Source organism: Nomascus leucogenys, chromosome X (assembly GCF_006542625.1).
Source record: "Nomascus leucogenys isolate Asia chromosome X, Asia_NLE_v1, whole genome shotgun sequence".
NCBI classification, from domain to species: Eukaryota; Metazoa; Chordata; class Mammalia; order Primates; family Hylobatidae; genus Nomascus; species Nomascus leucogenys.
The window spans coordinates 64,472,684-64,499,216 of NC_044406.1; the positions used below are offsets into that span (position 1 = coordinate 64,472,684).

The 26,533-nt window shown below is 37.5% G+C and overlaps 1 protein-coding gene across 3 annotated transcripts in view; it reads right to left on the minus strand.

Annotated features, from left to right (window-relative positions):
• Window positions 1–26,533, minus strand: part of PHKA1 (phosphorylase kinase regulatory subunit alpha 1) — a 139,129-nt gene that overhangs the window by 97,328 nt on the left and 15,268 nt on the right. For all 3 annotated transcript variants that reach the window (XM_003280876.3, XM_003280877.3, XM_003280875.3), the window contains exons 4-6: window positions 22,269–22,437; window positions 11,099–11,181; window positions 5,064–5,144 (exon numbers count right to left, since the gene is read on the minus strand). In XM_003280876.3, the coding sequence (XP_003280924.2) occupies window positions 5,064–5,144; window positions 11,099–11,181; window positions 22,269–22,437 (333 nt within the window). The remainder of the gene's footprint in view (window positions 1–5,063; window positions 5,145–11,098; window positions 11,182–22,268; window positions 22,438–26,533) is intronic.

A 26,533-nucleotide genomic window follows, 5' to 3' on the forward strand; every position in this document is an offset into this window, starting at 1 on the left:
TGAAGTAGAATCACTGGGTAAAAGAGTATGAATAATTTTTAAGACATAATGCTAAATTGCTTTTCTTGCAAGTTGTACCAACATAGCTATCACTAGCAGTATATGACAATACCTTCCTTAATGCAAACAATGTATTATCTTAACATTTTTTCCTAATGTGATAAAAAAAATGGTGTATCTGTTGCATTCACATGCATTAAATTGCTAATAAGATTGAATATTATTTCTAGTATTTATTAGTTATCTGTAATTCCTCAATTAAAGGGCAGACTTGACTTAGTCTTGGGGGTAGAAGGCAGTTTTGAAAGTCTTCCCTGAAGAAATGACACCTAAATTGAGACCTATAGGGTAAGTAGAAGTTAGCCAGGCCCAAAATACTCATTAATTACTGCCTTACTATACTACTCCTTACCCCGCCAAACTCATGTCCTTCTCACATATAAATACATTCATTCTAACCCCATGGCCTCAAAGTCTTAACTCATTCCAGCACCAAGGATAAGACTCAAAAGTCCAAAATCTCATCTATGAGTCTGAAATCAAAACAAGTTATCAACTTTCAAGATACAATGGTGGTACAGGCATAAGACAGACAGAGATATTCCCATTCTAAAAGAGAGGAATAGGCAAAAAGAAAGGAGTAACAGGCTTAGAGCAAGTCTTAAACCCAGCATAGCAGACATTAAATCTGAAAGCTGAAGAATAATCTCTTTTGGCTCGGGTTGGGATTGGGTCTCTAAGGCCTCAGGCAGCCCTGCCCCTATGGCTTTGATGGGTGCAGCACAGGTAGCTGCTTCTATAGGTTGCAGTCTGGTGCCTGAAGCTTTCCCATGCAGACCTTGCATGCTGCCTGTGACTACAGTTCTGGCATTCCAGTGGTGGTCCTGCCCTAGTGGGAACTCTCTGTGGAAGCTGCAACCCCATGTTTCTGCTTCAGTGTTGCTCTAGCGGGGGCTCTGTTGTGGTTCCACCCCTGTGACGAGTCTCTGCCTGGGCCCAGAAGCTGTTTTATATACCCTTTGAGATCCAGGTGGAAACTGTCATGCTTCTGCAGCTCTTGCATTCTGTGGGCCTGCAGAATTAACACCACATGGATACCTTCAAGGTTTATCACTCGGACCTTTTGGAGTAGTGGCACGAGCTGAGTGAACACTGAAGCAGGGGTGCCGGGAGTACAGTTCCAAGGCAGTCCTGGGCACAGCCAATAAAGAACACCCCAGGCCTGTCCCTTGAAACTATTCTGCCCTCCTAGGCCTTTGGGCCTGTGATGGAAAAGGCAGCACCTAAGATCTCTGAAATGCCTTGGGGTCTTTCTTCCATTGTCTTGAGGAATAGCACCTGGCTCCCCTTCATCATGCTGATAAGTCCAAGGTCAAGGGGCCCCATCTGGTGAGGGCTTCTGGTGGGTAGAAACTCTGCAGAGTCCCGAGATGGAATGGGGTATCACATGATGAGGGGGCCTGAGTGTGCTAGCTCAAGAGTCTCTTCCTTCTCTTATAAAGCCACCAGTCCCATTCCCATGATAACTCACTAATCCATTAATCTATGAATTGATTAATGCATTTATGAGGGAAGAACTCTCATGATCCAGTCACGGCTTAAAGGCTCCACCTCTCAATACTACTACATTGGTAATTAAATTTCAATATGAATTTTGGTGAGGGGGGACCACAAACATTCAAGTCATAACAATTACAAAGGGAAAACAGAAAATTTACAGTGGAGAAACCTGGCAGATACCACCTTAATGAAGTCATAAAAGATAACATCAACAGTAATGGGACAAATTCACATCATGTGCTTCCTGATGATAAACTAAGGACACAGCATCACCTCTGTGGTATTCTTGCCAAAAACACATAACCTGAATCTAATTGTGAGGAAATATCACAAGAAATCAAATCGAGGAACATTCTGTAAAATAACTGGCCTATACTCTTCAAAAATGCTAAGGTCATGAAAGACAAGTAAGGACTGAGGCACTGTTCCAGACTGAAGAAGCCTAAAGAGACATTACAATTAAATGTAATATGTTATCTTAGACTGGATCCTGGATCAAAAGGATTTTTTTTTTTTGCTATAAATCACATTATTGGGACAACTAAATAAATTTGAATGGGCTATATCAATTAGGTGGCAGTATAATGCCAGTGTTCATTTCCTGATTTTGATGCTTGTATCACGGTTATAAAAGAGTCCTTGAGGAAATTCACACTGAAATATTTAGGAGTAATGGGGGCATCATGTCTGCAATGTACTGTCTGTTGGTTCAGAAAAAAATAACTCTGTGTGTGCGTGTGTGTGTGTGTGTGTTTTATTTAATCAGAGAAAAAGATAAAGCAAATATGAACAAGTAGGGAACTTGAGTGAAGGGTACTATATAGGAATTCTTTGTACAATTATTATAACTTTCCTCTAAGTCACAAATGAACACAAAATAAAAGGCAAAAAAGTTTAAGTGGTAAAAAAACTTTAAATCAAATATACAAAAATATTGATAATATCCAGGTAGTGAGAGTTTGAGAAAAATGGCAAAAAAGCTCTATATGTAAATTTGTAATAATAAGTAACAGTGCAAAAAGAAACAGGTTGTAATAACATGTTCTCAATGTTTGTTTCCAAAGGTATTTCTCTGTCAAACGCTTTTATTCACTGAAAGAAACAGCATATGATTAAAAAAAAAAAGAAAAGAAAAATGACATCTATGGTATATAATGACATATATCCACCATATGAGGATGGGGAAGTGTAAACTAGTGGAAATATTTTTGAAGGGCAATTTATTTTTTTTTTTCATTTGAAATTTTTTTTTATTATACTTTAAGTTTTAGGGTACATGTACACAACGTGCAGGTTTGTTACATATGTATACATGTGCCATATTGGTGTGCTGCACCCATTAACTCGTCATTTAGCATTAGGTATATCTCCTAATGTATCCCTCCCTCCTCCCCCCACCCCACAACAGGCCCTGGTATGTGATGTTCCCCCTTCCTGTGTCCATGTGTTCTCACTGTTCAATTCCCACCTATGAGTGAGAACATGAGGTGTTTGGTTTTTTGTCCTTGTGATAGTTTGCTGAGAATGATGGTTTCCAGCTTCATCCATGTCCCTACAAAGGACATGAACTCATCATTTTTTATGGCTGCATAGTATTCCATGGTATATATGTGCTACATTTTCTTAATCCAGTCTATCGTTGTTGGACATTTGGGTTGGTTCCAAGTCTTTGCTATTGTGAATAGTGCCGCAATAAACATACGTCAGCATGTGTCTTTATAGCAGCATGATTTATAATCCTTTGGGTATATACCCAGTAATGGGATGGCTGGGTCAAATGGTATTTCTAGTTCTAGATCCCTGAGGAATCACCACACTGTCTTCCACAATGGTTGAACTAGTTTACATTCCCACCAACAGTGTAAAAGTGTTCCTATTTCTCCACATCCTCTCCAGCACCTGTTGTTTCCTGACTTTTTGATGATCGCCATTCTAACTGGTGTGAGATGGTATCTCACTGTGGTTTTGATTTGCATTTCTCTGATGGCCAGTGATGATGAGCATTTTTTCATGTGTCTTTTGGCTGCATAAATGTCTTCTTTTGAGAAGTGTCTGTTTATATCTGAAGGGCAATTTAAAAGTATACATCCCTTAACCTAAGGGTTCCACTTTGAGGAATTTTTCCTATAAAAATATTTGTGTAAATTTACCTGGATGTATGTACAAGGATCTTCACTAAAGCATTATCTAGAATATTAAAAAATAAAGACAATTATGTCAATGGAGCAATTACTAAATACTGTATAGCAGCTGAAAAGAATAAACTAAATTTGTCTGTGTGAAATGACATAGAAGGATGTTTGGTTATGTTGTTCAGTGCACTATGAGATTGTTGGGCCAGGCACAGTGGCTCACGCCTGTAATCCCAGCACTTTGGGAGGCTGAAGCACATGGATCACCTGAGGTCAGGAGTTCGAGACTGGCCTGGTCAACATGGCAAAATCCTGTCTCTACTAAAAATAAAAAAAATAAAAAAAAATTAGCTGGGCATGGTGGCAGATGCCTGTAGTCCCAGGTACTCAGGAAGATAAGGCAGGAGAATCTCTTGAACCCAGGAGGTGGAGGTTGCAGTGAGCCAAGATTGTGCCACTGCACTCCAGCCTGGGCGACAGGGTGAGACTCCGTCTCAAAAAAATAAAAAATAAAAATAAATAAATAAAATAATAAGTAAATAAATAAAATAAAATAAAAATAGAATAAAATTCTATTGTGACTCCCTTTGTCCTCTGTTCCATGTAATATTCTTTACTTTGAATTCTACTTCACTTGACATTCACATAGTCACCCTAGCTCTTTTTTATGTTTGTCAGACTGTATTTTGCTCATCCTTCTGTTTTTAACCTTTATGTATCATTTTGTTATATTAGAGCTCTTATAGACAGCATATATTGGATTTCCTTTTATTTTTTAAAATCTATCTATATCTTTGCATATTAGTAGGAGAGACTAAATCATGCATATTTCTCATAATGGATATGTTTGATCCTATTCCTGCTATCTTATTGTATGTCTTCTTGTTTCCAGAGAAGACAAGAGTGGGTAGGATGAAAAAGTAGAGCCAAGTTGAACAGTGATGCTGCTGCTGCTAATGATGATGATGATGATGATGATTTGGGGGATGGAGGAAAATAAAGAGGATAGAGGATTGAGAGAGGATTCCTTGATATAAAGCTTGGTCAACTGGTAAATGGAAGGAATAAAAGCCTTCTTTTGCTTGTTTTTGTAATGGTAGAGATGATAAGTTCAATTTAAGTCCTTTCAAGTCCTTATGGCATATAATATAAGTAGAGACATGCCACAAAAGCAGTTGGATATCAAATCTGCAGCTTATGAAAGTTTTCATCTACATATCCATGGTTCTACAGGAGAATCTGAATGTTGCCTGTGGTTTAAAATAATCATTAATTTGATTATGGTCCACACTCACATTAAGTTTTATCTGTGACAAAGGGATATCAGACTTCCTTATCCCATACTTAGTACAAACAAGAAAGGAAAATTACCTTTGCCATTCCAACTGAACTGGCATTCAACTCTGAGATCCCTTGGTTGGTCTTGTCTCCACGTTCCCATATCCCAAAGTCCTGGCATAAAATAACCAATATACAATTAGCAAGTCATAACTACTAAATACTTCCTAGATGCAGGAAGTGTTTACCCTTGAATAAAAGACACTAGGAGTAACTAACTTGCCATATAAATGTATACCCACAATGCTTATTAAGGAGATGCTAATGAGTGGGGTGGCCCCTGCAGCTACTTTGCCAATAGCTTTAAATTATACTGGGGCCTCCAAGCCGTTGGAAGACTCCTCAACAGTTAATCAGGAGGGCTAAGAACTATAACTCTATCTGGAGAGGTGTTTCTCAAAATTTTTCATTAAAGCAAATACCCAGTAGATCTGGAAGATGGAGCCTAAATAGCAGCACAATATTTTATTGTAAACATTCATTCTAATTTTACTCTCTATTGGTACTGACAATGTACCACGCACTAATTTATGCATTTTACATTATCTTCCTTAATCCTTACATTTTATAGATGATGAAACGAATGATGCAAAGAGAAGTTAAGTGACTCACTCAAAGTCACACAGCTAATAAGTGACAGAGCCAGGATTAGAATCCAAGGAATCTCACTCCAAAGCCTACCCTGTTAGCCAGAGCTCTATAAATCCCCTGAATCATATAGCTTTTAAAATTACTTTTAAAAACTTTTTATTTTGGAACAACTTTAGATTTATACAAAAGTTGCAAAAACACTACAAGGAGGTCCCATATGCCTTTCACTTAGCTTCCCCTGATGTTAACATCTAACATAACCACAGTGTAATAGTTAAAGCTAAGAAATTAACATCGGCACAATACTATTAACCAAACTATGGACTTTATTTGGATTTTACCACTTTTTCCACCAATGGCCTTTTTACATTCCAGGGTCCAATCCAGAATTTCATGCTGCATTTGTCATGTTTCTTTAAGTCTCTTCTAATCAGTGACAGTTCCTCAAGTCTTGTCTTTTGTGACCTTGACACTCTTCGAAGATTAGTGATCAGGTATTTAGTAGATTTCCCTCAATTTGGGTTTGCTTAATGTTTTCTCATTAGATTAGACTGAGAATATGCATTTTAGGCAAGAATATGTATTACAGACATTATGCTGTGTCCTTCTCAGTGCATCATAGCAGGGATATACAATGCTGATGCGTCTTATTACTGGTGATATTAACCCTCATCACTTGGTTAATGTGATGTCTGCTGGGTTTCTCAATTCTACTGTTACTATTTTTTCCTTTATAATCAATAAATATCTTGAGAGAGATACTTTAGGAGTATGCAAATATCTCGTTTCTCTCAAACATTAACTCACTAATTCAGCATCCACTGATGGATCTTGCCAGAAACAATTATTACAGTGGTGCTTTAATGGTGATTTTCCATTTCTCTTCATTACTCCTACAGCCATTAGTTGCAACTCTTCTCTAAGGAAGAGCTGTCCTTTCTCTCCCATTTATTTATTTATTTATTCAGTTATTTATATTGCTATGAACTTACAGATATTTAGGTTTTTCTCTGGCTTATAATAAAACACTATCACTATTTATTTTGTTGTTCAAACTGTTCCAGCTTTGGCCATTGGGTATTCTTTCAGGTTGGCTCCTGTGACCTTTTGACATGCCTATTCCTTTTTGAGCATGGTTGAACATGGTAGGTCCTGCCTGCAATCCCAGCAGTTTAGGAGGCTGAGGTGGGAGGATCACTTGAGTCCAGGAGTTTGAGACCAGCCTGGGCAACACAGTGAGACCCGGTTTCTACAATTTTTTTTTTAATTAGTCAGGCATGATGGTGCTTCTATAGTTCCAACTACTAGGGAGGATGAAGTGGCAAGATAGCTTGAGTCCAGGAGGGTGAAGCTGAAGTAAGCCATGATTGCGCCACTGAATTCTAGCCTGGGTGACAAAGAGAGGCCCTGTCTCAAAACAAAACATAACAAAACAAAACACTCCCTTTTTGAACATTTCTTCATTTTTTGGCACTGTAAGATGCTCCGATCCTATCTCGTATTTTCCCCGCCATAGCCCTGGAATCAACCACTTTCATAAGAAGTCCTGGTTTATTTGATCAGAAAATGATAGTCAGAATCCAAGACCTGGGCACTGGGTACAGTCATTATCACTGAGGTGTCATTGCTTCTAGGCCCTCTCATTAAATGGAACTTGGAAACAGACATGTGCACATGTTTATGTGCATGCACACAAACACACACCCTCCCACACACATCTATATCTCTGTATCTACCTTTAATTACTTTTCGTGCCAAATCTCTGAGTTAAAGTGAAGTTTCAGGAAGGTAAGCCACGTTTAACCCATGACTGGCCTTACCTGTCCCCCGGCCCAGCTCCATTCTAGTTTATACAGCAAAGGTTAGAGTATGAAAATACAGAAATATCAATAATTCTACTGTTATAATCATTGGATATAATGGAGAGGCCAAAGAACCCTAACTTCTGCACTGAACCACAGCAGGCCTGTGGTGTCAGAAGCAAAGCCATCAGTCAACAAATAATGTCTGCTTGCATAAAATTATCTATGTTAGGTTTGTGCTTCTGGTGAATATGAAGTAACAAGGTTCCAGATTTACCTTCCCACCTGCAACAACTAAAAAACTATTTATAACATAATGGTTTTCAATACAATGAACATCACATAATGAAGGTCAGTGATTTCTGAGAAAGGGCAGCAAATAGGATGAGTCCTATGACTGTCCCAACCTACTGTTGTAAGAGTTTCCAGGCCACTATACAGAGAGGAGAAAATTAAACAGAGCCTGGCAGACTCCCTGAGTTGAAGAAATGGAGCTGAGTACAGATACACCAAGGTAACCCTAATTTGCAGGACAGACTAACGGAGAAGAGAAAGCTACACAGAAAACTACAGAAATCTGCAGAGGGTCCCCCTCAAATATTCAGCAGAATAATGAAGAATGCATGTAAGCGAGAAAACTACTTGAGGCTAGGGAAAGAACCATCCAAAGAATTAAAGGGAAAAAATACCTAGTGCTCACACAGGACAAGAAATAGTGCCTGTTGCAACTTGCCAGACTAGAAAACTTCATAATTCAGGGGGCATGGGGTAGAGTATTCAGAAGTGTCTTACCTATGTAGTGGAGAATAACTAGCCCCAGACTAGACATGACTCTGGTCCCACAAAACACATTTTAAAAGTAATAATGGATTAAACTGTTTTCAACTGAATTAACTAGGTCCCTGAACAAAGCTCGGGAATATTTACAGGAATACAACAATATCTAGGATGCAACGAGATAAGATTCATGATGTCTTTCATCCAATAAAAAATTACTAGGCATGCAAAGAAGCAGGAAAATATAGCCCATAACGAGACAAATCAATCAACTGAAACCAACCCGGAACTGACACAGATGTTAGAATACTCAGACAAGGACATTAAAGCATGTATTATAACTATATTCCATACATTCAGAAAGTTTAGTAGATACATGGAATATAGAAAAATAGACTCAAATTCAACTTTTAGTGATAAAACTGTATATGAGCTGAAAAATACATTGGGTGGGATTAGTGACAAATTAGACATTGTAAATAAAAAGATTAGTGAAGTTGAAGGCATAGTAATAGAAGCTATCCAAAATGAAACAGAGGGAAAAAAGAATTAAAAAACTAAACAGTACATCTGTGAGCTGTGGGACAACATCACACAGCCTAATACACATGTTATTGAATACTCGAAGGAAGAGGGGGAACATAAAAACAATATGAAGAAATAATTGCCAAAAACTTTGGATGAAAATGATACATGCACAGATCTATGGAGCTAAATGGACCCTAAACAGAAGAAATGTGAAGAAATTGACACCAAGGGATATCATAATCAAAGTGTTTAAAGTCAGTAATAAAAGAAATTTTTTTTTTTTGAGACGGAGTCTCACTCTTGTTGCCCAGGCTGGAGTGCAACAGTGTGATCTTGGCTCACTGCAACTTCTGCCTCCAGGGTTCAAGCAATTCTCCTGCCTCAGCCTCCCAAGTACCTGGGATTACAGGCATGCGCCACCACGCCCAGCTAATTTTGTATTTTAGTAGAGACAAGGTTTCTCCATGTTGGTCAGGCTGGTCTCGAACTCCTGGCCTCAGGTGATCCACCCACCTCGGCCTCCCAAAGTGCTGGGATTACAGGCATGAATCCACCATGTCCAGCCATAAAAGAAACTTTTAAAAGCAGACAGCAGGAAAAGGCACATTCATGTAGAGGAACAAACATAAGGTTGACAACAAATTTGTCATCAGAAACAATACAGGCAAGAAGACAGTGGAACAACATTTTTAAAGTACTGAAAGACAAAAATATCTGCCATCATAAAATTCTAAACCTAGTGAAAATATTTTTCAAATATGAAGATGAAATAAAGACTTCTTCAGGCATACAAAAGCTGAAATAATTCATCACTAGAAGAATGAAGAAATCTTAAAGAAAGTTTTTCAGGCAGAAGGAAATAATGCCAGTTGGAAATCTGAATCTACATGAAGAAAAGAAGTACACCAGAAACGGTAAATGAATTTCTAATTTTTATTTAAATATATTTAAAAGATAACTGTCCAATTAACAGAAATAAAAAATATGTGTTGGTCACAAGGGAGGAGGGTGGTTAGTAAGAAGTGGAAAACAGGCCAGGTGTGGTGGTTCATGCCTGTAATCCCAGCACTTTGAGAGGCCTAGGAGGGTGAATTGCTTGAGTCGAGGAGTTTGAGACCAGCCTGGGCAACATAGCGAAACCTCGTCTCTACAAAAAATACAAAAATTAGCCAGATGTGGTGGCGTATACCTTTAGTCGCAACTACTCAGGAGGCTGAGGTGGGAGGATCACCTGAGCCTGGGAGTTTGAGGCTGCAGTGAGCCATGATCGTGCCACTGCACTTCAGCCTGGGTGACAGAGAAAAACAGAAAAAGAAACGGAAACACAGATTCAACAAATAATAATAACTTTTGTATCTTTATGGAGGTATAAATGATATACAAAAAAACTGCACATATTTAAATTGTACAACTTGATTAATTTTGATATGTTTTCATGCGTGAAACTATCATCATAATAATGAATATTTGTAAAATTTCCAAAAGTCTCCTCATACTCTTCTGTAATTTATCTCTCCCTCTGCTCCTCTCCTGAGGCAATCATGGATCTGCTTTCTGTCACTATAGATTTCTAGAATTTTATGTGAGTAGAATCATACAGTCTGTACATTTTTTGTCTAACTTCTTTCACTAAGCATAATGCCTTTGAGATTCACCAACTGATGCATGAATCAACAGTTCATTCCTTTTTATTGATGAGTAGTATTCTATTTTATGGATATACCACAGTTTGTTTATCCATTTACTTGTTGATAGATATTTGGGTTATTTCCAGTTTTGGAGATTATGAATAAAGCTTCAATGAACAACAACGAAAAGTTGTCTATGTTAGACTGAAGAAGAAAAAAATCACATTCCTGTGTAGTGTCTAACATTTTATACAGAGAAGATGTTAACTATATTATAATTTAACAGAAACCTACCTCATATGGTAGTTGTAAGGAAAAATAACTTATTTGCATTGTAAGCACTGAATCAACACCTACAGATAATATTACAAACATGACTAAATTTTATTTGTAAGTAGCTAACTGACCCACAATACAACCTAGCTATCTTGCTCTTAAGACATTAAATCATTAAAATAAGACCACAATTTAGCCCAGATTGCCAAATACATACCATGAGATATCACAGAGTTTGAAAGGAATGAAAGTATAGCATCCTGACCCTCTTGTCTCTGTAACCCCCTTGAAGAGAAGACATAGGATGACAGGTCTTAATAAAGAAAGAGGCTAAAGACAATTTCTGCCAGAAGCCTTTTAGGTTGGTTCACTATGAGCAGCAGCATTAAGAAAACAACTGAGTTGCCCAGTATTTAGAAAACAAAAACATCATATGTCTAAAATCCATTCTAAAATCAGTACTTACAGCAGTTTTATATGCAGCTTCAATGTAAAACACAAGGTTCTGTATGAAATTGACTTCATCTAGGCTGTGGATGATATGGAGTCCTGAGGAAAGAGGAAATAAAGATACAGAACTGGTCAATTATCACTATAAGCTTTATAGGCAGCCATAGTGACTAAGTGATCTCACTACTCCCAAGTAATCCTACTCCTGCCTAGGAACAACGGAAGGCACTTTGATCTTAAACTATAAAAACAAGACCACAAACAAGTCCTAGGCTAGTCTCCAACTAAGCAAGATATAAGCATATTTCAATATGGAATAATTTTAACTGTTATTTACAGATTTTACCAAAAAGTAACATCTGATTCTATAGGTAACTAATTTATAATATGCTTAAATGTACAAACCTAAGCACTTGGGGAATAAAAGACAAATATTTCAAAACTGAGCTGGAAGGGGTCTAAATACTAAGCAAGAAATAGATAAAATTATGATTTTAAAAAGGACTTAAATTGCATTTTTAAGTAAAAATGATAATTATTCTAAATGTAAGCCATGCAAAGATATTATAACTTACACACAGAATGTTTTACATGAATTATCCATTTAATTTTTACAACAACAACCCTAAGAGGTAAGCACCTCTATTTTCTCCATGAGGCTTAAAGGAGTTAAAAATTTTCCTAAGGTCATATAACTAACAAATAGTGGAACGAGGACTCAATTGACTGTTGATTTCAGTTTCATTTCAGAGAATGCTGAATGCAGTTTCATTAGGAGGTAAGATGCTATACTGACTCCTAATATGTATAATATGATCCATTTTTGCTTAAAAACTCCTCTCTTTATATCTCCCCCCTCAAACATACAGAACTACACAAATATATACCAGGAGGATGTTAGTTAATAGCAGTTATCTTTGGTGGTGAGATTCAAGGTAGTTTTATTTTATCTTTTCTGGACATTTTTTGCAATTTTACAGTATTCTACAAGAAACAGGTGCTACTTTTGTAATTTAAAGTTTTCTTAAAAAGCAAAATCATAATAAATCAGAAAACTGCAGGATATATTTCATAAAATTTTATACAAAATTATTAAATCCTGAGCACTAAAAGTTTTTATACATGTAAAATTTACTAAGCAGTTAACTTTTAATACTCCTCTTTTATAACAATAAATATTACTGTTTACATATTAAAGACTTGGTTTGGACTACTTGATTCTAAACTAAGAAATCATTTCAGAATTTAAAAATCAGGAAGCTAATTTTTCCTTTCCGGTCTATAACAAGCAGGAGGAAAAAGTAAACATCAGGTTAGCTATAGAGACTAAACTTCTAAGCTTGTCATACTTACTTGGTGGAGGCTGTTCTATTTAAACAAAACAATTTTTGTTCGCATTTGTCACAAAAACAGATGTGTTGGTTTAATGGAAATGAGTACATGTGCCAGCTATGTAGTTGTGTTAGCCAGAAAAAGCCAAGAATTTCTAGTTTGCTGAACAGTGGGCATATCTAGAGCAATTAGATCTAGGTGAAAAAAACTTCCTTAAAAGGGCTTGAGAATGGAAAAAGTCCTCTCACATTCTTAGAAGCATGATGGAAAATGATTGTCAAATGTTTCTTAATGTCAGCTTTCAAATGAACTCCACTGTGAATATCCTGAACACCCATTCCAGTTCAGAAAGAATTCTAAGAACTAACATGCCCTTCATAAGTCAGCACTTAGTAATACTCTTTCATGAAAAAAATCAAACTGTACCGAAGGATAACCAGTGAGTCTTCCTCCTACCCAGAACCACATCACCTTCACCACTGCCAAATCTCTCTGGAGAAACCTGTTTTACCAGTTTCTTCTGTACCCTTTCAGAGATACATTATGCATGCACAAACATTACACAAAGGGTAGTACTGTATATTATACTTCATTTTGCTTTTTCATATATAAGTAACTTGGAGATAATTTCAAATACATCTGTCTCATTTTTTTAATGGCTACAGAACATTTCACTGAATGGTTACTCATGTAACCACTTCCCTACTGAAGGATATTTAGGTTGTATCAAATCTTTCATCACTACAATGTTGCAATGAGTATTTGTGGAAATATATCTTTATGCACATGTGCCAGTACATCAGGGCAGATATTTAGAATTGCTGACCCAAAGACGCATGCATATTATTTTCCAAAGTTTTATTATGAACACGTTCAAACAGAAAAAAATGAAACAATTTTACAGAGGACCCCTGTATACTCACCATCTGAACTCCACCATTAACATTTTAGTATACTTTGTTCATCATATATCTATCCATCTTCCTTTTTGATACATTTCAGAATAAGCTGCAGATATCCGTACACTTCCCTGTAAATACTTCATCATGTATATTAAATTTTAATAATCATCTCCAAGTTATTCTTCAAAGAAATTCTACAGTTTATATACCAACACCAACTGCCTGTTTCCCTACATCTTTGCAAACACAGATTTTAATAAAAATTTTTAATCTTTGTCTCACTTTAATGGATAAGAACTAGAACCTCCTTGTAGTTTAATTTCCAGTTTTTTATCATGAGTAAGGTTGTAAATCTTTTCATATATTTATAAGCTACCTGTATTTCATATTTCTTTTCCTATGAACTGTTTGGTCATGTCCTTCAGATTTTTACTGAATTGCTGGTCTTCCTGGTACATACATATACCAGTCTTTGTATATGTATGGTCTTAGTATATATATATAAAATGGTATATGTATGGTCTTGGTATATACATATATGTATATATATATATATATATGCACCATCTGTATAATATTAAGCCTCATTCTGTCATTTTTAAAAACTTTATTGAGATACATAAGTATGCATTATAAGTATATATTCAATGGTTTTTAGCGTATGCACTGTTGTACGACCATCACCGCAATTGATTTTAGAACAATTTCATCGCTCCAAAAAGAAATCTTGTACCCATTAGGAGTCACCATACATATATATGTATGTACCAGAAAGACTGAAAATTCAATAGAAATCAGAGGCTGAGAGAAGGCAGAAGTATGAAACTGGCCTTATTCATCTTAGATTTGTATCACAGCTATACCATACAAATGCCACATATTTCTACCACTTATGTCCTTTTGCTCATAATCTCCATTCAAATGGCCTTCCCTTCCTTCCCATATCTTGAAATCTCACTGTTCTTTCAAGGGCCAGCTCAAATGCTATCTCCTCTGTGATGTTGTCATTGCTTCCCCTCTTCTGTGGTTCACACAAACATATTGTGTGTGTGTGTGTGTGTGTGTGTGTGTGTGTGTGTGTATTTGCTCAGCATTAAACTTTAAAAAAAAACTTTTTTTATTATTGATATTTTAACGAATATTAAGGAAATTAGTCTCTTGCACATCATATGGTTGCAAGTATTTTTGCTAGTTTGTTGGAATTTGGACTTTATAGTATTTTTTTATTATCAGAAAAATTTTTCTTTTTCGAGACGGAGTCTCGCTCTGTTGCCCAGGCTGGAGTGCCATGGCATGATCTCGGCTTACTGCAACCTCTGCCTCCTGGGTTCATGCGATTCTCCTGCTTCAGCCTCCTGAGTAGCTGGGATTACAGGTGCCCAACACCACGCCCGGCTAATTTTTTTGTATGTTTAGTAGATACAAAATCATATTGGCCAGGCTGGTCTTGAACTCCTGACTTCGTGATCCACCCACCTCAGCTTCCCAAAGTGCTGGGATTACAGGCTTGAGCCACTGCACCTGGCCACATCTAAATCTTTGATCTATTAACATATATTTTAAATCATGGAACTGTGTAACTTTATAATTAAAAAGAACTATATGATTGGTATTATCAGATTGCAAACTCCTCCTGATCCATGGCTGTCAAAATAGCATCCACAGCACAGGGAAGCTGCAGTAGCAAAGTGGCAAAGTGTGTTTTTTCTTGTAACAGTAATGACACTAACTTCTTGGAAAGACGCTGGTAAAGAGAAAAGATGATAGTGACATGGGACATCAGCTTCATAGCTTTACCTTGTCATCTTTGTGTGCCAATGCAATTGAGCAGAGACAGAGAAGGCAAAAGTATGAAACTGGTATTATTCATGTTAGACTTGCATCACAGCTATACCATACAAATGCCAGACATATCTACCATTTATGTCCTTTTGCTCATTATATTCTCCATGTAAATGGCCTTCTTCTCTCCATATCTTGAAATCCTGCTGTTCTTTCAAGGCTCAGCTCAAATGCTATGTCCTCTGTGATGCTATCATTGATTCTCCTATTTTGTGATTCACAGAATTTTGTTTTTCTTACTTTTATGAACTTATTTTTTTACTCTGTATTATAGACAAATGTGTACTTTAATTTTAAGGAAAGAACTATATCTTATTTATATCTGCATCTTCTAAAAGTATCTCACATAGCCACTAAAAGTATCTCACATAGTATTCTGAACGGTATTAAACAGCATTGAACAGTAGATGTTTGAAAATTTATTAAGTGATTTTAAACACCTCTGTTAACCACAGAAAAGGGATCAGCCTCTTGAGGAAAGGTCATAAATGGAGGACCTCTGGATCCTGTGCCTCCTGTAGAGCTGAGACACTGCTTGTTGAACAAAGAATGCAGAGGTGAGTACACATAAAATGAGATAGGGCTGGATTAGACCAAAGGTGACTATATAAAGAATACTAAGGCATACAGGGCTCCAGAAATGGAGCTAAATCAGTGGTCTATTGCACTTATATTCTGCACTCATCTGTATAACATTAAGCCTCTTTCTCTCATTTTTAGAAACAACCTTATTGAGATACGTAAAAAGCATGCATAAGAAGTATATATTCAACGTTTTTTAGTGTATGCACAGTTGTGCGACCATCACCACAATCAATTTTAGAACACTGTCATCACTCCAAAAGAAATCCTGTGCCCCTTAGCAGTCACTCCCCACTTCCCTTCTACAGTTCCCCCCAGCCTAAGTAATCACTAATCTACTTCCTGTCTCTATGATTTGCCTTAGCTGACATTCATATAAATGGAATCATACAATATGTGGCCTTTTATGTCTGAGTTCTTTCACTTAGCATAATATTTTCAAGGTTTGTCAGTGTTGTGGCATGTATCCATAATTCATTTTTTATTGCCCAATATATTCCATCTTGAGAGGTAGCAGTAACATGAAAAAAATTTAAAAATTCCATTGTGCAGATGTATCATATTTTATTTATCCAATTATCAGTTGATAAACATTTGGGTTATTTTCGTTTATGGCTATCATAAGTAATGGTGCTATAAACATTAATGTATAAGCTTTTGAGTGAACATGTTTTCATTTCTCTTGGGTATATATATACTTAGGAGTGAAACTGCTAGATCATATGGTATCTCTTTTTTAAGACTTTTAAGGGACTACCATACTCTTTTCCAAAGCAGCTGCACCATTTTACATTTCCACCAGCTGTGTATGAGGGTTCCAATTTCTCCACAGCCTCAGCAACACTTATTATCTGTCTTTTTGATTACAGTCATCCTGATGAGTGTGAAGTGGTATCTCATAGTGGTTTGGACCTGCATTTCTTTCAAAATTAATGATGTTAACTATCCTTTCATGTACTTATTGGTTATCTGAACATCTTTTTAGAGGAATGTAAATTCTGATTCTTTGACCATTTTTAATTAGGTTATTTATCTTTTATATTAAGTTCTGAGAGTTCTTTTAGCTACGAGTACCTTATCAGATACATGACTTGTGAATATTTTCTTCTATACTATTGGTTGCTTTTTTACTTTCTTGATGGGGTCCTTTGAAGCACAAAAGTTCTTAATTTTGATACATTCCAGTTTATCTATTTTTTCTTCAGCAGCTTATGCTTTTGGTGCCATATCTAAGAGGCTTTTTCTTAACCCAAGGCCAGAAACATTTACTCCTATATTTTTCTCTAAGTGTTTGTTATGTATTGAATTTTGTCCTCCCCTCAAAAATTTGTATATTGAAGCCCTAACCCCTAATATGACTATATTTGGAGATAGGGACTTCAAGGAGATAATTAAGAAGATAAATGAGGTCATGAGGGTGGCCCTAACCCAATAGGGCTGCCGTCCTTATAAGAAGAGGAAGACAAACCAGGAGTGCACGCACATAGAGAAAAGGCCATGTAAAAACACAGGAAGGGTAGCCATCTGAAAGCCAAGATGAGAGGCCTCACCAGAAACCAACCCTGCCAGCCTTGCTCTTGGACTTCCAGCCTCCAGAACTGTGAGAAAATAAATTTCTGTTGTTTAAGCTGTTTGAGATGGAGTCTCATTCTGTTGCCCAGGCTGGAGTGCAATGGCGTGATCTCGGCTCACTGTAACCTCCACCTCCTGGGTTCAAGCGATTCTTCTGCCTCAGCCTCCTGAGTAGCTGGGATTACAGGAACACACCACCACGCCTGGCTAATTTTTGTATTTTTAGTAGAGACGGGGTTTTGCCATGTTGGCCAGGCTGGTCTCAAACTCCTGACTTTAAGTGATCCTGCCACCTCAGCCTCCCTAAGTGCTGGGATTACAGGCTTGGGCCGCCACGCCCAGCCTTGAGTTAATTTTTATATATGGTGTGAGGAAGAAGTCCAATTTCATTCTTTTGCATGTGGACACACAGTTGTCCCAGCACCATTTGTTGAAGAGACTATTCTTTCCCCATTGAATTATCTTGGCACCTTTGTCAAAAATCAACTGAGCATAAAGTGATGGCTTATTTCTAACCTCTCAATTCTATTCCAATGAGCTACATGTCTATACTTATGCCAGTATCTGTACTGTTTTAATTAATATAGCTTTGTAGTAAGTTTTGAAATTAGGAAATTTGAGTCCTTCAACTTTCTTCTTTTTTAAGATTGTTTTAGCTCTTCTGGGTCCTTTAAATTTCCATATAAATTTTAGAAACAGCCTGTCAATTTCTGCAAAGTCAGTTGATGCTGAATCTGTAGATTAATTTGGGAAATGTTGCCACCTTAACAATAAATCTTCTGATCCTTGAACATAGATGTCTTTCCATTTATTTAGATCTTTACTTTCTTTCAACAATGTTTCGTATCTTTCAAAGTACAAATTTTATATTTCTTTTGTTAAATTTATTCCTCATTTTTGATCCTATTTTAATAGAAATTATTTTTAAATTTCATTTTGGTTATTCACTGCTACTGTTTAGAAATATAATTCATTTTTGCATTTCTATCTTGTACGTTGTTACCTTGCTGAACTTTGTTTATTCTAGAGTTTTAATGAATTCCTGAGGATTTCTCTATGTAAGAACATATCATCTGCAAATGGAGATAATTATACTCCTTCATTTATCTGATGCCTTTTATTTCTTTTTATTGGCTATTTGCCCTTGCTAGACTGCCAGTACAATTTTAGATACTGGTGGCAAGAGTTGATGTCCTTGTCTTATTCTGATCTATGGGGAAAAGCATTCATTCTTTCACCATCAAATGTTATGCTAGCTGTGAATTTTCAAAGATGCCATTTATCAGGTTGAAAAAATTCTCCTCTATTCCTTATTTGGTAAGTATTTATCATGATAAGGTGTCGAATTTGTCAAATGTTTTTCTGTGTCTACTGAGACAATAATATACCTTTGTGCTTTATTCCATTGACATGATGTATTGCATTAATTTTCAGATAATAAAACAACCTTGCATTCCTGGAATGTATATGGTTTGGTCAAGGTATATAAACTTGTTAATATATTGCTGGATTCAGTTACCTAGTATTTTGTTTATTTTTATGTCTATATTAATAAGAGATATTGATCTATAATTGTACTTTGTTGTGATATCTTTGTCTGGTTTTAGCATCAGAGTAATGGCTTCACAGAATGAGGTTGCAAGTGTCACCTCTTCTATTTTTGGAAGTGTTTGTAAATAATTGGTGTTCACTCTTCTTTATTTGGTAGATTTATCAGTAAAGCTATCTGCACCCGGGCTTACTTCTTTGTGGAAAGATTTTATATTACTAATTCTCTTTGATTGTAGTAAGTCTACTCAGATTTCCTTTGCTTCTTGAGTCAGATTCAGTAGTTTGTCTTTCAAGAAATTTTCCCATTTCATCAAAATTATCTAATTTGTTGGTAACCAGTTGTCCATAGTATTCCCCTTTAGTTCTTTATATTTTTGTAAGGTTGTAGTGATGTCCCCTCTTTTATTCCTAGTTTTAGTAATTTGAGTATTCTCTCTTTTTCTCTTGGTCAGTGTAGCTAAAGATTTATCAATTTTGTTGATCTTTTTAAAGAATGAACTTTTAGTTTTGTTGATTTTCTCTATTGTTTTTTCCATTTTCTGTTTCATTAATTTCTGCTGTAATGTTTATTACTTCATCTTTTCTCTTTGCTTTGGGTTTAGTTTGCTTGTCTTTTTCCAGTGCCTTAAGGTGGGAGGTTAGGTTACTGATTTTTCTTTTTTTTTTTTTTTTTTTACATTGGTGTTTAGAGGTATAAACTTCCCTCTAAGCACTGTTTTCTCTGCTTCCTGTAAGTTTTGGTATGTTGTGTTTTCTTTTTCATTTAGCTCAAAGTATTTTCTAAATTTGACTCATTGGTCATTTAGGCGTGTATTGCTTAATTTCCATATATTTGTGAGTTTCCTAAGTTTCTTTCTGTTCCTAATTTCATTCCATTTTGGTCATAGAACATACTTTGTGTGATTTTGAAATCTTTCAAATTGATTGAGGCTAGTTTTATGGTACACCATATAATCTATCCTGAAAAATGTTCCATGTGCCATTGAGCTAGTATATGGTTTAGCTTCTTGCTCTTATTGAGCTGCTAGCCTCCTTTTAATTGCTTAGAACCCAAATCTCCATTGTTTTTTGAGATTGCCTTTAGGCTTTAACTTTTCCACACTCTGTTAAATAAAGTCAATTCCTTTGGGAAAAGCTACAGAGCTTTGTGTCCTTACAGCCTGCCTCTCTCCCCAGCAAAATTTCCGTGCCAGTGCTCCAGAGCTAGTGGTGAGAACAGTGGCCCACTTCTTTTGGAGTGACACCCCTGCTTTACAAATTGAGTGCTGGGAAAGGATGGTAGCCTTTGATCCCTCCTGGTGGGGAACCTCCACCCTAATAGTGAAGTGGGCCAAGGTTAATCAGGGCCTAGCATTCTCACCCTGCCTTTTCCTGGGGAGGAGGGGAGCTCCAGGCCTGTCAGCTATTCTTGCCTGAACTAGCTTCTGCAACATGGAGCTGGAGAGGATGTATCTCCTTACCTCCCTCAGGGAGATACAGTGTCTCTAAACTGGGAACTAGCTGGGGATGCTCTTGGCTGTAACCACCTTGAATATTGCTTCTGCCATGCTGAGGTGGGGTGGAGGAGGGAGTAGATTTAGACTCAAATGCCACACTCCCTCACTGTTTTTATCAATACTTGGTAGATTTCCTGGAGTAAATGTTTCTCTACTTGCTGTATGTCCTTCAGACAATTTCCAATAACGTAAGTGGCTGGTTTTTAAAAAATAATTTTCAACATTTATGGTTGTTTTGCTGGGGGAGGTTCCATGGAGCCCCTCCTGCCCCCATTCTGTAAGTTGCAGTCAGGTTCTGTCTAAGCCTCTCTTTTAACCAAGGTTGAGATTTGTGTATTCAAAAATGTGTAGAGCATTGCTAAATACTCTATGAAGATCTGGCATACTACCACTTATATCTCACATATGCCCTTTCATTCTCAAGGTAACTGCCTTACATAAATTCTATATCAATCTTGCCTTAAAGTATTTCACTAACTTCCTAACTAGTCTGCCATCCTAATCTTCTTTCCTATCCAATCTATTTTCCTGCTACTGAAGTGAATCATCTGAAACTTCCTTGATTATTTACCTTGAATGACTTACTACTGATTACGGACTAAACTCCAAACTATATAGCATGGTACACAGGCCCTCGAATAGCTAGCCCCAACCTTCTAGTTTTACAGTTTGTCATTTTTCCAGATGCATGTTATACTCTAACCATAGAAGATATCCAGCCTTACCTTGATGGCCAGTACCTTTCAAATTTCCATGTTATATTCATGCTATTCCCTTCCCTTCTCTGATTTGTAAATTTCTACTTATTCCTCAAAGGCCTGATCAAATAATATCTACCTTATTCCAAGTACCTATCAAACTCAGCTGACTGAGCTGAAAATCAAATGTTAAGTCGGGAATCAATAAACATTTGTTGAATGAATGGCTATGTCTCCTATAAGCCTCTTTAATACATTTCTGCTTGCATTCTGGGCTCAAAATGAAAAACTACAAGAGATATTCAGACATTGTTGCTTTGTAGACAAAACTCCAGAATTAGTATTAAAATATTATTAGAAATAGAGTTATAGTTGTCATTCTATTTAAATAAATTAAACCTAAAAATACATTTATTCAGGAAGAAACCTCCCCTACAACAGGAGGACATATCTGGGTAGCCAGTTCATACTTTTAAGAAAAGGCTATTCAGCTTCTGAACTGTGTGTTCTAGAGGAAATAAAGGAAAGGTTTATCATCAAATATTTATTTCTATTTAAAAAGGAGAAGAAGAGTATTTTGAGGGAATTCCCACCCTGGATGCCCTTAGTACCAAGGAGCTCAATAACCAGATTGGAAGATGAAGAAATTAAAATGTCAAAAATATGGTATTTTGAGAAGTACATTAGTTTAGGAAGCTCTGGCAAAGGTCCCATTACTTTTATAAACTAGGTATAATCGGATACATTGCCCTCCCCCAATTTAGGAGAAATAAAAGGAAATTAAGTTGTTTCTTACATTTCCCTTTCTCAGGTAAAGCATCTAAAATTAATTGAGAACCATCTGAAAAGGACATAGTATTCAATAATTTAAAAATTTGGATTCTGATTCCTAAGTTAATTTTCTTCATATAATTTAGATGCCTATAGACAGATGCCTTGTTTATAATATATTCATAAAGAGTAGCATAAAGTAGGTGATTGAATTTGTATTTATACTAACTGGCAGGCTTGTCATTGTACTGTATGAGAACAAGCAATAAACCCTAGCCCTTCTTTGCCATCTCACGATATCTGAGGATTAATAAATAATAAAAAATACCTGTCTCATGAAGATCTACCCCAGCCTTCCTGGTTCTCAATTTAAAAGAATATTAATTAGTACCCCAGACTCCATGCTCAGGGGCTCCCAGCACTTCTATCCTTATACTGACCTGAGGCAGTCATTTGGGCTAAGAAGAGCAGGTACACAGAGGTAGCATCCAACTGCAGGTGTCCCCATTGATCATCACCCACTACAGTGGCACAGGTTTTGGTGTTGTACTTGGCATGGAGGCTATCCTTAGTACTCTGACTATATTTGAAGGATTCTACTTTATCCACCTGAAAAGAACAAAAACATTTAAAGAAGGATATACTGAAAAATCAACCCACATGCCACACTTTTGTAATACTCTAACATACATTATTGCAATGTGAAGATACACTATCTTCAGGCAATTGTGAATATTTAAAATACTCTGTTACCTGTTTTTCCCTGCACTAATACAACTGGAAAGTCTGTTATTGTTGTTTTTCTTTTTTTTTTTTTTGAGACGGAGGCTTGCTCTGTCGCCCAGTCTGGAGTACAGTGGCGGATCTCTGCTCACTGCAAGCTCCACCTCCCGGGTTCAGGCCATCCTCCTGCCTCAGCCTCCCCAGTAGCTGGGACTACAGGCGCCTGCAACCATGCCCGGCTAATTTTTTGTATTTTTAGTAGAGACGGGGTTTCACCGTGTTAGCCAGGACAATCTCGATCTCCTGACCTGGTGATCCACCCGCCTCGGCCTCCCAAAGTGCTGGGATTACAGGCGTGAGCCACCAGGCCTGGCCTGTTGTTTTTCAATTTAGGTGATTTAATCAGAAAATAATACCAAATAGTCAAAAACAGCTCTTTCCTATTCATTGCCTCTTGTTCACTCTTCATATGGTTGCTTTGCCACGCTGCACACTGTAGATATAAACTGAGATTCAGAGTGCTTGAGTGAGAACAGCTTAGTAAGAGATAACTGAATGTGAAAAGATACATTTGTTCCTGAAACTGAGGTAGAAATTTCGAAGTAAATTAGAATAAGAGGATATATTTTGAAGGAGTAATGAAAAGAGCTGCTGAGAGACACATAGAGTGAGGGAGTAAAGGTATGACAGTCCGAAAGGAAAATGTCTTGGGCCCCTTCAAGCTAAGAATTGCTCAGGGAAACTTTCTAAATTAACTGAGACCTGTCTCAGATTTTCAGGGTTCACATCTTGGTAACCTCAAGGTGGGGTGGATTCTGAGTGGAGATGCCCCTGACCTTTGACAAATCTCCTGTTGGTGCTTGGTACCAGCATGAGCTAACTTGATGGCTCAAACCAACAGGACAATTTGCTGAGGCCTGAGAGCACCCCCTCCACAGAATCCCTGATCTCTCAAAATTTGGTCGAGATCTAAAGCTTATTTTGCTGTTACAACTCCTCTTTTTTTGAAGTTTCACTTGCTTCCAACACAAGGAAAGCAAGTTTTCCTGCCTCCATGTCGATGGAAGGCAGGTAACTCCTTTATGGAGTTTGAACTCGCTTCTAACAGGGAAGATGAGTTTTGTTTTCGTTTTTCCTGTTTCTAGGACGGTAGAGAGCAGTCTACAGCCTGAGACCCATCATTATATAAGAAACTGGTTTGGGATTCTGTCTTGAAAATTCTTTTTAAACGACTGAAGTTAGCGTTAACAACCAGCAGGTGTTAAATTCTGCTTACACTTAGAGTGCCCAGAAATCATACAATTTGTGTGATGATTGTTAGTTTAGCAGCATTTTGTCCTAGCTGAAATACGGTAATAAGATTTTAAAAGATTTTTTTTAAAGGAGCTCAATGTTTAGTTAAAAGTCGGCTTAATTAAAAGGTTAACATCCAAGATGTGTGTGTGTATGTGTGCATGTGGGCATGTTTGTATTTAAAAGGCCTTCATGTTTTGGGGTTGTTGTTTTTTTTTTTTTTTTTTTTTTTTTTGAGACGGAGTCTTGCTCTGTCACCCAGGCTGGAGTGCAGTGGCGCAATCTCGGCTCACTGCAAGCTCCGCCTCCCGGGTTCACACCATTCTCCCGCCTCAGCCTCTCCGAGTAGCTGGGACTACAGGCGCCCGCCACCACGCCTGGCTAATTTTTTTTTGTATTTTTTAGTAGAGACGGGGTTTCACCGTAGTCTCGATCGCCTGACCTCGTGATCCGCCCGCCTCGGCCTCCCAAAGTGCTGGGATTACAAGCGTGAGCCACCGCGCCCGGCCTGTTTTTTTTTTTTTTGAGAAAAAGGTCTCCTAAGACCTTGTCTTTTTTTTGAGCAAAAGTTTTTTTTTTTCTTCTCAGTTGACTGAATTCTGTTTTCACCTTATTTTTTGACTAAAATAGTTATTGCAACAGAGGCTACACTTGGGTTTTTAAGGAAGAGACTCAGAAATGTCGTTGTTTAGGCCGGGCGCGGTGGCTCACGCTTGTAATCCCAGCACTTTGGGAGGCCGAGGCAGGCGGATCACGAGGTCAGGAGATCGAGACCACTGTGAAACCCCGTCTCTACTAAAAGTACAAAAAAATTAGCCGGGCGTGGTGGCGGGCGCCTGTAGTCCCAGCTACTGGGAGAGGCTGAGGCAAGAGAATGGTGTGAACCCGGGAGGCGAAGCTTGCAGCGAGCCGAGATCGCGCCACTGCACTCCAGCCTGGGTGAGAGAGTGAGACTCCGTCTCAAAAAAAAAGAAAAAGAAAAAGAAATGTTGTTTAAAAAAATTTTGGCCGGGTGCGGTGGCTCACGCCTGTAATCCCAGCACTTTGGGAGACCGAGGCTGGTGGATCACGAGGTCAGGAGATCGAGATCATCCTGGCTAACACGGTAAAACCCTGTCTCTACTAAAAATACGAAAAATTAGCTAGGCGTGGTGGCGGGTGTCTGTAGTCCCAGCTACCCAGGAGGCTGAGGCAGGAGAATGGTGTGAACCTGGGAGGTGAAGGTTGCAGTGAGCGGAGACTGCGCCACTGCACTCCAGCCTGGGTGACAGAGCGAGACTCTGTCTCAAAAAAAAAAATTTTTTTTAAGTGCACTGTAAAAGCATCTCCCTCTAGTTCTGCACCACCAGACCTTTCTCTCTGTACATTATGATATAAATTTTGCTATTTGATTTCACCTGAACTGTTTCCTTTAATGTGCAAATTTAAGGCTGTTTAGCTGACAGCTGTGTAGGGTTGTGAAACAGGTTATCAAGAATATGAAAATCTAAGAAAAAAAAAGAGGGGGTCTTTATAAATCCATTGGCATGCCTAATGTGTCCTTATATGTATTTATGTGTTGTGTACACAGTGTTTCACTACTAAATATATATGAGATCTAATTAATTGGCTTAAAGAAAAATAAAAGCACTTAAATCAGATACTAAAAAAGAATAGTCAAATGCTTTTTCAAGCTTATGTAACTTAAGTAACATCTTTTTTTTTTTTTTTTTTTTTTTTTTGAGACGGAGTCTCGCTCTGTCGCCCAGGCTGGAGTGCAGTGGCGCAGTCTCGGCTCACTGCAAGCTCCGCCTCCTGGGTTCACGCCATTCTCCTGCCTCAGCCTCTCCGAGTAGCTGGGACTACAGGCGCCCGCCACCACGCCCGGCTAATTTTTTTTTGTATTTTTAGTAGAGACGGGGTTTCACCGTGGTCTCGATCTCCTGACCTTGTGATCCACCCGCCTCGGCCTCCCAAAGTGCTGGGATTACAAGCGTGAGCCACCGCGCCCGGCCTTTAAGTAACATCTTTAATAAATAAGCTAGTTTTAAAATTATTTGGTAAAGTAATATTAGAAATGTCTTAAGATTTGCCAGTATACATTCTTTTGTTTTGCATTTATTAATCAAGCAATTTCATACTTATCCCTGCCAAATACTATAAGGTGTCAAAATTTGGCATAGGGGTTACAAACTATAAGCCCAGCCCAAAACAGAATGATTCTTTGCTTGTGTAATTTTTAGTGAATAAGACATTGATATGGGCTTAATGAAAATAGCTGCATCTTGAATTTAGTAATATTACCGTAACTTTGAATCCTGTGGCTTTAGGCAGTATGCACAGACAATAAGGTTTGTTTTGAGAAAGGACTGTTATTCTCTTTGTTTCAAAGCTAATCTATAAGCTAAATTCCTCCCAAAGTTAGTTTGGCCTATGCCCAGGAGTGAACAAGGACGGCTTGGGGCTAAGAGCAAGATGGAGTCAGTTAGGTCAAATCTTTTTTCACTGTCTCAGTCATAATTTTCAATGGCAGTTTCATAACTTTAAATCATGACTATCACAGTTTTCATAAATAATCAGGGTAAAACAATTAAAATAAAATAATTATGTAAATGTAATAGGATAAGTACTTGCAGAAAAACTGGTCATAATTTAGGATATAAAGTTATATTAAATAATAGATATGTATTTGGGTATTTTCCAATAAATA